The sequence below is a fragment of the Equus asinus genome, chromosome 5, assembly GCF_041296235.1.
Source record: "Equus asinus isolate D_3611 breed Donkey chromosome 5, EquAss-T2T_v2, whole genome shotgun sequence".
NCBI classification, from domain to species: domain Eukaryota; kingdom Metazoa; phylum Chordata; class Mammalia; order Perissodactyla; family Equidae; genus Equus; species Equus asinus.
This window is the reverse complement of record NC_091794.1, coordinates 52,415,572-52,429,029: the sequence shown is the minus strand read 5'-3', so window position 1 is coordinate 52,429,029 and position 13,458 is coordinate 52,415,572. Positions and strand designations below refer to the sequence as shown.

Here is a 13,458-nt window from a genome sequence, read left to right as displayed (position 1 = left end):
GTCATCAGTACACAGTGAGACTGTGTTCACCGTACTCTACAAAGATGGGAGGGCGTATGTCATACATTTTGAAATAGTTTCCTTTAAAAAAACTTTTAAATTTTTTGCTGAGTGAATAAGTAAACAAATTTCCTTGAATTATGTAGAAAAAATGATATCCTTCAAAGTATATCCTTACTTAGCAATGTGGGTAGATGAAATGACATTATATAAAAAGAGTAACAAACAAAGGGAAGGCGAGAGAGAAGAGAATCAGACTTGGATAAATCTGGAAGGTCAAATACTGAGGTGAGGGAAGGAGCCACGTCTCATTCTCCTTTGTATCTCACACCAACCAGCACAGCGCCTAAATTCAGTGATAATCAGAAAATGTGCTGAATAAATCATGGAATGGAAAATTCGTAATATGAACTCACAGTGGGGTAATTACACATTTTACCCTTAAAATGGACTGCTTTTATTTAAATTTTATATTATTCCTATATTAACAATCACACTCACTTTTTTATAAATTCATTTTCATTTCTATGACTGTCCCATTGTGCAATCCTGAGGGAGAGGTGTAAGAGGTGGTGGTTTTTTGTTTTCTCTCCATCATTTCTGCCCGGACCCTCCAAACATTAAGTAGCCAGTGGAAAGTAACTGAGTGGTAAACACTGACATGAGGAAGGTCTATTTTATGTTTTGTGGTTATCATGACTTTGGTCACCAGCATCCTTGAGAGCTACCAATATTTATCTTGAAGCAACATGTTAAGATTAAAATCTACCAGTGATCTTTGTACATACAGATCTGATCTTCTCCCTCTCTTTACCTACAAGATAATATTAAAGTCTTTAACCCATCACACCAGGTCCTTGGTTCTCACTTTTACCTTCAGGTCCTTAAAAGCAGGATTTTAGTGACATTCATCTGTGTAAGGTCACTGCCTAGCACAGACCTGGCTTTCTGAAAAGTATTCAATAAATATTTGTTGAATAAATTACTGTAAAATGAATGAAATCTATGATAAATCAATGCATTATTAAATGTTATTGGTATAATGTCTTATGCATATTTAGCCATATTTATTGCTTAAGCGTTAGAACAACAAAGCCATCTGACAAGTTTGAGTTTAGGTATTTCGAAAAACAATGACTATATGAGGATAAATAAAATCTTCTGATACATAGGAGGAAAAGTAGAAAGCTGAGAGATAAGCTTATTTGAATAATAACAAGAGAAGACAAATAAAAGACTAATTTTTTAAAATAAACATGAAAAGAAAATGTAAGAGATTTCTATTTATAAACTTGATAGAAATAAAAATAAGCCATGTGTTTATTTTAAAAAACAATAGAAAAAACTGTTGTCTAATTTTTAAATGTAAAGTTCACAGACAGGATGCATAATCTAAAAACTCTAATCAAGCTAAGTGTTTCAGGAACTATATTAAAACAGTTTAAATAGCAAAATAGAATCCAAATTAGTGTTCAGTAAAATAATTTTAAGATATATGTAAAGACTGTCTATACATAATATAATTTTAGAAATTAACATAAATCATCCTAAACTCTAGATAATTAAATATGTTTTAAATGTCTTTGTGTTGAAACATTTTATAAATACACTGCAAGTAAAGCATTTTGAAGACATTACCTGCAAAAGAGTTGTTCTGTGGAGCTTCAGTGCCCCCTTCTGGTGAATTTTAGCGAAGCATCCTGAACAATAATCTTCCCCACATTCAAGGCATACCTTGAAAGATAATAAAAATCATACAATCTTAGAATATGGCTTTGAGAACATATTTGTGTAAATATGTCATTGTTCTCATCTTTATTTCTTTAATTACATACCTAGATGTCATCAGAATTGAGAAGCCCGAGGAAACTTGTCCCAGTTAAGATTTAACTCTGAGAAAAACTTGTAAACTAATTACTCTTGTATCAAAATACATATAATAGCAACAATGTAGGTTTCAGATATATGTGTTAGACGTATGTATGTGTGTATAATTTCTGAATAGGTCATATAAGAATCGGCAGCCTCAGGTCACCTAGTAAAAGCTCAACAGCATTATCTCTGGGTCACAACTATATTTTTACGAATTCTTTTACCATTCTTTATGGATTTACATGGTACAACTATAAAAATTATACGTATACTATTTGCCTCTAAAAGTACCCATACAATTCCTTGAATGGGATTTCTTCAATGATGATTCTTAAAACATGGTTTTAAAATTGTTCTTAGAAGATTCCTAAGGAAAGAAAGTAAAAAAAAAAAAAACAAAACAACATGACGGAAATGCATCGAAATGTCAGCAATGTTTATGACTGGTGAAATGATTATGGGCAAGTTTATATTTACCTTCCAAATTCTCTATGGTGTTAAAATGTAAATTTTTTAAAATTTAGGGACAAATTGAATAATGTGATATACCTTTATCTATGATGGTACCAAGCAACACTGAAAGTAAAGAGAAAATGGAATTTTCACTGTAAATGAAATCACTATCGTGCAGTCGTACAGCCACTTCAGCACTCTTTACAATATGACAATAGTAGTGGAAACGGCTAAGATCCCTCATTTTCTTGAGTTTGGCCTAGATTGAGAACGACCAGTAGCATAAATAATTGTGAGGACTTGGAGAGATGCTGTCAGAAAGTCTGAGTCAAGGAGCTCACATTCCCTTGACACCTCTTCCATTTCCTCTCCCCTTGGGGAGCCCACAACCATTCTCCCCCTCCTTCCTCTCTCCTCATATCAGGGAATAATAAGCATAAAGCAGTTGCCACAGACTTGGGAAGGGTCGACCAAGCTCTTCTGCTTGGACTGGTCAATGGTGACTGAAATGTGCAATACAGTGATGCTTCTCAAACTGCACTGTGCATATGAATCACCTAGAACTTTGTTACAGTGCAGACTCTGGTTCAGGAAGTCTGGACTGCCACCTGAGATCCTGCATTCTAACAATGTCCCAGGTGACGCCCAGGCAGCTGCTGGTGTGCAGACCACACATTGAGTAACAAGACACTAGGATGCATAGGATGTAGAAAAGGAAACTAAACTCTTATTCAAAACTCAATAGGAGACTTTGAAGCCCAATAATTTTTTAAAAATTGTTACAAGCCCCCATGATGACAATAATTTAGCCAGGTTTATTAAATATAAAATGATTAGTACAACACTAAAAAAAGGTTAAAAGAGTGCGAAATTTTATATAACTAAAATGAAACTAAAAAGGAAGGCTAGAATCAAATAATAACAACAACATTCACAACTTGTAGTGAGGGCTTACTCTCACTGTTCTAAGGGCTTTACATGTGCCATCTTATTTAATCCTTGCAACAGCATCTCCATCGCGAAGATGAGGTAACAAAAGAACATGATGATTGGAAATTTGTCCAGTTGGACAGGTAATAGAGCCAGGATTGCATCCCCACAGTCCGGCTGAAAGCTCAAGCTCTTACCCATGACCCACATTACAAATCATTAAATCAATCATTGACCATTAATTGCAGCCGTGATCATTTATTGAAAAACCTTGATAAAATCTGCAATTTAAAAATCCAACATTTCAAATGACTACATGGTCTGGTATTTGTCAAAATCTGAATGTGTTTTTTCAAATATGATTAGCTAAAAGGCACCGGATTTTTTACTTAAGCAGAAAAAAAATAAACACCATCCCTACTATGGGAACTAGTCCTACCTACCAACCCTTGTTTCAAGAGCTACAGTCTCTTAGAGAAATGATGGTGATAACATCATCTAAATCCATAATTTTTCAAGTGCAAAATCAATTGAAAAGCTATAATGTCACATACATATATGGTAGTATTATTGTATTGCTGTAGATTACAAAATGTATTCTGCTCAATTTTTATTTTACATATCTGCTAACATTTTAATGAATTTCTCATAAATATTTGGCATTGTTTTTACAATGTAATATAGAGGGCTAAAAACCAGTTTCAGTGTATAATTCTAAGCCAAGTATTTGTTAACAACAGACTTTTAATGAAAATAGCCAAATGGATGTTGTTGACTGGAAGATCAAAGGTGGAGATGCAGAATAAGCTTATATATTTTGTTAGACAAGCATATATGGATTTAAATGGGGTTGAAATGACCACCAACTGGAAAATATTTTTAGGCAGTTTGTAAAACTGGCAGGAACATACTACAAACTACTAGATAAGGACTCCATTCCACCACACGTGCTTCTTTGATGGTGGAATACCCAAGTGCAGTTTTAGCAAATACATTTTTAATTTGATCAAGGCTAGATCAGTTACACTAAGCTTTCAGAATCCACCTAGTTTAATTAAATTTCCACATTTGCCAAATTAATATATAATTTTTAACTATCCATTTCACTTTTACCATGTAAGACTAGCCTAAAGCTACTGGAATTTCTTTTTAAAAAATAAGAAATTTGGAAGTTTGGGGTTTTATTTTTACCATCAATACATGTGAGTGCATTAGGACATAAGAAAATGTGCCAACAATACAATACATATAATTTTTTGTCTCCTCTTAATGTGCCGGGCACAATGTTAAATACTTCACACACACTAACCATTCTCCTCAATAACTTTGAGGTATAGACTACTGTTATTTGTATTATCTCATTTTACAAATGAGAAAACAGAAATACAAAGGAATTAAGTCATTTGCTAAAGGTCACATAGCTAATAACAAGGAAAGTTGAGATTCAAATCCCTCAAACACAAGCTCTTAACCCCTACTCCCCATACACAGTTTTCCCTATGATAAGATATAGAAAGGTTGACTCTAATTATCGAGTCAGCATTACCATTGAGGATGAGGGAAGCTAAGAGCACAAGAAAGCTCAGAGTTTAACACTACCACTGTCTACTTCATTAGATCTGCCGCGCCTGGACTTTTAAATAACTTATTGTTGTGCTTTAACAAGTATCATGAGACATTATTTCCATTTCAATTCAAAGAACATCCTTTCTTAAAACTTAGCAAAATTCTTTAAGAACGTGTAGGGCCTAAATCTTGGCTTCTATATATGATAGTTTTCAGGTAAATCAGTTTTATAATTCCTGCACACATCGTCACTCTCATCTGCTTTCCAGCCAAGGCACATGACATTTGTCTTGTCTGGGATGTTCTTTTCTTGCTTTTCCTTCTCTCTGAAAAAACAGATCCTTTATTTCTCGGTCAGATCTTATCTCCATATACCATAGTGTTCAAATTCCACGGCCTTTAAACAGTGCTCAACATAGGCTAGGATTCACAAGAAATACTGACTCATAGATCCTACATGATCATCCACAGTGGACCCCAACAACTCAATTCAGCCAGTAAGCGCCTTTTAGTTTTCATACTTCCAACTCCATGAATATTAGCATTTCTCTATATTTTTTAAACATTTCTGAATAAATACAATTTAAGAGTCCTTAAATTATTGTCCACCACTAAATCAAATCATATAAGAAAATAGTATGATGTAATAGAACATTATACCAAGAACCAGGGTTTTACATTTAATATTGTTATTAGCTCTTTATTAAATTGACAGCATTCTACCCCTTTGAGCCCAGTTAAAACTGCCATGAAATAAGGCTAGTAACACAGTTTTAAATCAAAAGTGATTATGGCCAAATTCTCTGAAACTATAACAAATTTTAGTTATAGTAATCTACAAATATTAGTTATAATCATTCAATTCTTTGGGGGAAAACTGCTTCCTACGTGTGTGTAATATTTTAAATTGCAAATGATATTGGAGTACCTTCAATACTAAGTGAAAGGAAGATATATCTAATGTCTATATTACAGAAAAGTTTTAAAGAAATGATTCATTCGACAAATATTTTTGAGTGGCTACTAAATTGCAGGCATAATTCTAGGTGGTGGGCACACAGCAGTGAACAAAACTAAATCCTTACTCTCATGAAGTTTATATTGTCGGTGGGTGGAAAAGAGTCAAATATATAACAAAGGATGATAAATGCTATGCAGATGAATTTAGCAGCTTCACCAAACTACAGAGTGCAATTCAGCTATTGTTATTTTATAAAGGACTATCAGGGTAGGTAACATTTGAGTTGACTTTTATTGATACGATAAGGAGACTGTGGGAGGAGAAAATTTGCTGGAGAGATATTAAGGGTTCAATTTTGATTTCTGTTAGACACTCAAGTAGAGGTAAGGATGAAGTAGTTTGAGTCGAAATTTCAGGGGAGAGGTATGAGTTAGAGATGCAAATTTGGGAACCATCAATGTAGAGATGGTCTTTAAAACCAAAAAGTGGATGAAATTACCTAAAGAGTAAGCACGGATAGACTAGAGAAGAAGCCTAAGGCCCGAGCCTGTGGCACTCCAATGTTAAGGGGTCAAGAAAACAGAAAATCAATAAAAAAAAAGACTGAGAAGCTAGCAAAGGAAAATGAAACCAAGAGAGAATGGTGTGCCAGAGGAAGTCAAGGGAAGAGTCATCGCAGAGGGGAGGGATACTGTATCAAACATTATGGATAGATTAAGATAAGAATGGAGAATTGGCCACCATACTTACTCTATGTCTCTTACACTACGTACTCTAGTGGGAGTCACTAGAGACCTTGATAGGAACTGTTGCTGGACAGTAGTGGAGACCTAATACTCAATGGTGAGGGTTCAAGAGAGAATAAGAATTTAGGAATTCCCTTTCTGGATACATACTCAAAAGAACCGAAAGCAGGAACCTGGACAGGGATTTGTACACTCATGTTCAGAGTGCCATTATTCACAAAAGCTAAAGGGTGAAAACAACCCATGTGTCCCTTGGTGGATGAATGGATAAAGAAAATGTGGAAAATACATACAATAGAATATTATTCAGCCTTAAAAAGGAAGGGAATTCTGACATATGCTACAAGATGGATGAACACTGAAGACATTATGATAGGTGAAATAAGCTGGGGACAGAAGGAGAAATACTGTATGGTTCCACTTAGGCGATGTACCCAGAAGGGTCAAATTCATACATAGAGACAGAAAATAGAATGGTGCGGGCCAGCCCGGTGGCTCAGCAATTAAGTGCACACATTCCACTTTGGGGGCCTGGGGTTCACCAGTTTGGATCCCAGGTGCAGACATGGCACTGCTTGTCAAGCCATGCTGTGGTAGGCATCCCACATATAAAGTAGAGGAAGATGGGCATGGACGTTCGCTCAGGGCCAGTCTTCCTCAGCAAAAAAAAAAAAAAACAAAAAAAAGGAGGCTTGGTGGCAGATGTTAGCTCAGGGGTAATTTTCCTCAGAAAAAAAGAAAGAAAATAGAATGGTGATTGTCAAGGGCCGAGGGGAGAGGGGAATGGGGAGTTCTTTTTTTAACAAGTACAGAGTTTCATTTCTGCAAGGTGAAAAGAGTTCTGAGGTTGGACAGTGGTGATGGTAGCACAACAATGGAATGTACTTAATGCCACAGAACTGTACTCTTAAAATCGCTAAGATGGTAGCTTTTAAATTATGGTATATTTTACTATAACTGTTTAGAAAGTTCATGAAATTAACAGCAACGAAAAGTTAGAGAGCTGTCAAAAAGTACTATTTTTTGCACTTTTTTTCAATTTCACTTCATAACTTTTGAAGGAAAATAAATAAATACCACTTGAGGGAAAAACAAAAAGACCTTGTTGATAAATGTCCACAGAACCCTTAAACATAATAGTAGAAAAACCCTGAAACAATTCAAGCGTCATTCACCATGTCAATAAATAAACCGATGTTGGCATATCTGTACAATGGAATACGACTCAGCAATACTCATGAACAAACTCCTGATAAATGTAACAACATGGATGAATCTCCATGTGGAGCAAAGGAAGATATATATATTACACAGGAAAATGTATACCATACCATTTCATCTACATAAAGTTCAAGAATAGGCACCACTAAATGTATGGTGCTAAAACTCAGAGCAGCGGTGGGCTTTGTAGTGGGGATTAATTGGAAAAGGCACAAGGAACTGCCAGGGGTATTCTGTTATCTTGATGGAGGGGTATACATTTGTCAAAAGGCATCTAATTGTACAACTAAGATCTGTCCATTTCACAGTACATAAATTATAGCTTAATAAAAGAAGAGAGAGAACGGGAGGAGAGAATATGATGACGGCAAATGTAAAAAACTCCAGAAATTTTACTAAAAGGGCTACAGAGGGAGATGTGGGGGTCAAAGAAGAATTTTTGTTGTAGTTTTGGTTTGGGAAATGCTGCAGCAGGTTTGTGTGCTGATGTGCATGATCCAAGGGAGAGAGAATAAGAGTCATGTGATGCCCTTACACAGGAATGAGAGGATGACTTCAGGGCATCATGTAGGTGTTGGCCTTACCTGGCAGCATGCACACTGCACCTTTCCTAACAGTAAGGAAGGGAAAGTATACGGCTACCACAGCAGGTCAAGCTGGGGAGGAGTGTGAGACCACGCGCAAGTTCTATTCCAGTATCTTATTACAGTATACGTACTAGCAGAGCAGCTTTGTTCTCGCACTGTCCACAAACCTTCCCTTTTATCTTGGGTTTTTCACTTTCAGGAGAATTTGCCATTTTACAATTAAGTGGTTGTTTCACCGGCTCTGAAACAACAAAAAAAGTCAAACCAATCACATTAAAATACGATGTTCAGCTTTCTGATTGATAACAATGAAATTATGCACATTTCGAAACTCTCAAACAACATTTAAATATCAGTTGTCCAATAAGAAGGCATGTACTCAAATCTAATGTTCACAGTAGACTGGGGAGCCATGGTCCCCCTCCTGCCCCATGACCACAGGACCACACACATCCACCCACAGGGCATTCTTTCCCGTCTCTGGATCAAACTGAAGCCCACACAGAACAGCTTCCATAATAAATGTTATATATATTTCTAGAACTTGTTCTGCCAAATTATCTCAACCATTCAAATTAAATGTTCATCCTCTTAAAAAATCTTAAATTATTATAAATTCAAAATTGATTTTTTGTTTTTGCTATTGTCAAAAAATTTATTAAAATGTAAAGTAATTTTTCAATATCCTTTTAATCTCCTAGAGTGAAATTTCACTTTATACATTTATACTGATAAATTCTCTTCCTGGTTAAAAGACTGCGTTGATAAACTTTAAGAAACAGTGCTATGAAAGTCCTCACTTTGGAAAAACTCTATTATTATAATCGTATTCTAAGTTGACATTTTCTAACATAAAATAAGGCCCCTCCCCCCCAAAAAAACATAAATCAAATGTGTTTTGAATATCAAACATAAAGTGTCATCATTTGGCGATTTAGAATCTTTATGCTGCCTGAACAATTCTAGCACTTAAATTTCCTACGTAAAAGAAAGATTACATCTTTAGAGTCTAATAATATAGTAGTAAACTGTTTACCTTGAAGCTGCTCCTTCAGTAATTTTAATTTCACTTTTCCAGCAGAAAACTGTATTAATGAAATAGATATTATTTGTCAGGTATGCATTCTCTTATTCAAAGAAATTTTAAGTTACTAACAAAAATATTACAAAGACATAACGTTTTGGTGCATCTTGAACAAAACATTTTTTTAAAGAATAATATAAAATTAATAGGAGATTATCATGAAAACATGTATAGACCTTTTAATTAAATTAAGAGAAAATTCATAAAAAGAAAATAAATTGTGGAAATATATATAAGCCCATTTTTAAAGTATGTCATAAGTTATTTTTTAAACAAAAACTCTTTATATACCATCATGACATGATTTGGGGAAAGCACTAGTATTCAAATATTATAAGGGCTCAGCAAGCCTTTTCTATCTCTGATCTTTCTGAAACACGCACAATCTAATATTTCTGTAGACTGAATCTAAACTGGATCCTTACTGAGCTACCCTGCTTACATAACTGTGGAAGCCAATATTATTATCTTATTTGCCCAATTTAGAGAACTACATGTTTAAGCATCATAGACTTAACGTTCAAATATATTATTTGTGATCCCTGACTTTCCCCAATTGTAGCCAAAAAAATTGAGTAAGTAAGATTCACTGCTAGATATTTCAAATAAATAATCACTTAAAATCCTTGGATCTTAAGATTTTAAGAAAAAAAACAGATGCCAATTGCTTGCCAACATACTTGCCGTGGTCTTAATAAAATCAACAAAGTACAGAAACGAGCACGGAGGATGGTACCCATTTACACAGACACTGTCAATTGATGTCTAGTTTTCAATTTGCAATTTGCATGCTCAATTGCCCAATTTGTACATGAGAATATGAGAACAATGGTTGCCTCTATGTCTGTGGCTGTACCAACTGCAGTCATCTCTGAAAATTCAGGCCTAATTATTCTCAGTGAATCTGGTGGTTTTGCTTCAAAAGGACATTTGTTGTTCACATTTTTTAAGCAGCTGCTCAGATGCTATGTACCAAACACAGAAGAAAAGAAAATAAGATTGAGATAATCAATTTTTATGTGAATCACACTTTTATTTTTAAACTGGCAATGTTATACAAGTTACAGATAATTTAATCTCATTTTTCATAACCAAATTATCCAATATTATTACCTTAATGATACATCTGAATTGCAATATGATCAATGCGGTTGTAGGTTACCTGGGCAGAATGGATGTGCCAAAGCAAACTAAACCCATTATTAGGGAAATTTTATAATTTGTTTTTATTATTGTGAATAATATCTTTCTGCCTATAAATATAGCCATATTTACTTCAGATGATTCAAACTGCATAAAAATATTTCAATGAACAAGCTGCCAGCTGCTATTTTTAGGCAAACAGAATTTCCTCCTAAGTCTGATTTTTATCTGTTTGGGGAAGAGTTGAGAGTAGAGTAGAAGCGGACCAGGGATACACACACACACATATCCGTATACACACACACACATATATACATATATATGACTGTATGTATATGCATATGTATGTATATCCAAAACATCAGGAATTCAATATACTGAAGCTTATGCCTTATTAACCCACTTACGCCTCCACCAATAGACATTGAAGAGGTGCCAGGATCCAGGGCAGCTTAGTGGCTCTACCATACAGACACATCTGGACCATTGGGGTCAGACTATGCCGTCATTATCAGCCTCTCTGGCATTCACAAACACCTCCAAACTCCCACCAATGCCCTAATCTGCCATGCTAGGCCCACATTCCTCCCAGAAGACACATTTTCATATATTCTCATTCTTAATTCGATTAGCTATTCACCCTTTGCCATTCTCTTCTACTTTTCCTTCCATCCAGGCTCCCTGTCATCCACGGAACCCTTATTAAATAGTCATTTAATTGTCTTATGCCTTAAACCTTTCCTAAAACTCTCTCTTCCAAACGTTCACATTAACTGGACCCACCTCTCCTAAGATAAAACCTTCTCTACAGAACTCTCCAGAGAAACTAGCTCCATTTCTACTCCCTTTCACTCACCAGGAGAGAAGGAAATTTTTCTCCCTGTTTGCTCCTCAATACTGCTTCCAGAATATTGCTTCACTCTCATCCTTCAGCAAAGTTGTCTCTGCTGAAGGTCCTCACCATCCACTTATTGCCTTTATCAATATCCAGGATCCTCTTCCACCTGACCTTCGCCAATCTGCTCAGTATTTCTCTCCATCACAATTCCGGGTGATGACCGTGGGGATTTCAATGACCCTGTTCACCTGACATGCTGATGCTGAAAACCCTCCAACATGCTGATTACTGTGAACATCTAAGAGCCTCTTCAGCCACCTGACCATTATGACCAAATCTTGAACCTAAGCAGCACTCTGAATGGCCACACCTTCAAAATCCCAAACTCAGAGTTTCTCAGTGCTTACCATGGTCACGTACCTCCTTCCTCTCAGACCTCCGACATCTGCCTCCCATTGTGATGAAATAATACTGACTGGAGCCCCTACAAATCCAGGCTGAATAACCCCAGTGGGCTCTTAGGGCTCTTCAGCCATCCATTTATTCATTTGCTGCTAAACCTTAATCATGATTCCCACAGCGGCTACTCCAAACCTTCTGCATTCCAAAAACTCAAATTCAACCCCACTTCCCTTCCATAATCTGAGCAGATGATCTTGCTTTCAAATTTACCAAGAATGTTGAGGCTAAGATTTTTCCACAGCTTGCTGCCTCATGACCTGTCAAATGCAACCTCGAAAAATTTACCTTTACTGCCACCTGTTTTCTCTGCCATCTTTCTTGTCTCAGAGAAAAGGTGCCGTCCTCCCCTTGGTTAAGGTCTCCTTAATGAGCCATCTCTTCAAGGCTACAGCCCTAGCAACTGGCACCTCTCTCATTTGCATCTTCAATCTTTCCTCCACTAGTGAATCCACCACTCAGCTGCAAACTGGCCCACATCTTCTTCCTGATTCTAAAAAACAACATAATAAAGTCTGTCCTTGATCCTGTTAAACCCTTGAGAGGTCACACTGCTCTCATGTTCACTGCAACATTAGTCTACTCATTGCCACTACCTTTCTTTCTCAACCACTTGAAATACATTTTTACATCTAACAATGACCCAATCATCAACTCAAATTCAGTGTTTATAAAAATTCTCATTCTCCATAAATAAACATTTTAATGTGATTTTCAGTTAATGTTACAATTGGTTTCACACATATTATCTCACACATTGCTTAAAACTGAAGTAGTTAGCAAGAATTGTTAGCATGTGTACAAATATGGTAACAAAAGCTCATAAAGTTTAAGTGACTTGCCTAAAATCACAGAGCTAATGAAATAAGTCAGGATTTTAATCTATATGGTCTAACACAGAGTTTCTTGATCTTGGTACCACTGACATTTTAGGCCAAATAATTCTCTGTTGTGGGGGCTGTCCAATGCATTGTAGGATGTGTAACAACACCCCTGGCCCATAGCCACTACATATCATTATCAAAAACCTCTCTTAGTAAAGAGAACTAAAAATGTCTGCAGACGTTACCACATGTCTCCTGGAGGCAAAATTGCCCCCTGTTGAGGAACACTGGTCTAAAACTGTACTCTCACTTTTTCACTACACAATGTGTCAGACAATGTTGACTTCTCTGTATTTTCTAAAACCACTCTCCTTTACTTTCGTCGTCTATGAAACTATATTTCTTTGATTCTACTTCTACCATCCTTTCCCTTCTCAGCCTCCCTTTGCTGGAGAGCTGGCAAATCACCTTAGAACCAGCCTGAATGCCTGCATTCCAAATCTTGGCCCCGACACTTGACCTTGAGCAAGTTATTAAACTACATTGACGTTAAATTACTTCATCCATGGAACTGGAAAAATAACAACTGGCTCTTAAGAGTGATATGATCACTTAATGAGATAAAACAGGAAAAGCAGCTGAACTGTTGGCTGGCATCAAACAGACCGTGAGTAATATTAAAGTTTTCTTTGCCTCTTTGTTCCTTATCCTCCACACCTGCCCTCCATGAGCTTTATCCTTGACATCTTTCTCCTCCTTTTTATAAATTCTTAC

The 13,458-nt window shown here is 36.0% G+C and overlaps 1 protein-coding gene across 7 annotated transcripts in view; it reads right to left on the bottom strand.

The window, feature by feature from the left end:
- Nucleotides 1–13,458, bottom strand: part of ZBBX (zinc finger B-box domain containing) — a 109,436-nt gene that overhangs the window by 80,504 nt on the left and 15,474 nt on the right. For 5 of the 7 annotated variants that reach the window (XM_044771027.2, XM_044771026.2, XM_044771029.2 and 2 more), the window contains 3 exons: nucleotides 9,373–9,421; nucleotides 8,468–8,577; nucleotides 1,639–1,734 (listed from right to left, as the gene is read on the bottom strand). In XM_044771027.2, the coding sequence (XP_044626962.1) occupies nucleotides 1,639–1,734; nucleotides 8,468–8,577; nucleotides 9,373–9,421 (255 nt within the window). Of the gene's footprint in view, nucleotides 1–1,638; nucleotides 1,735–8,467; nucleotides 8,578–9,372; nucleotides 9,422–10,100; nucleotides 10,193–13,458 lie in introns of those variants that run through there. The other 2 variants (XM_070509551.1, XM_070509552.1) reach the window with 1 other exon arrangement.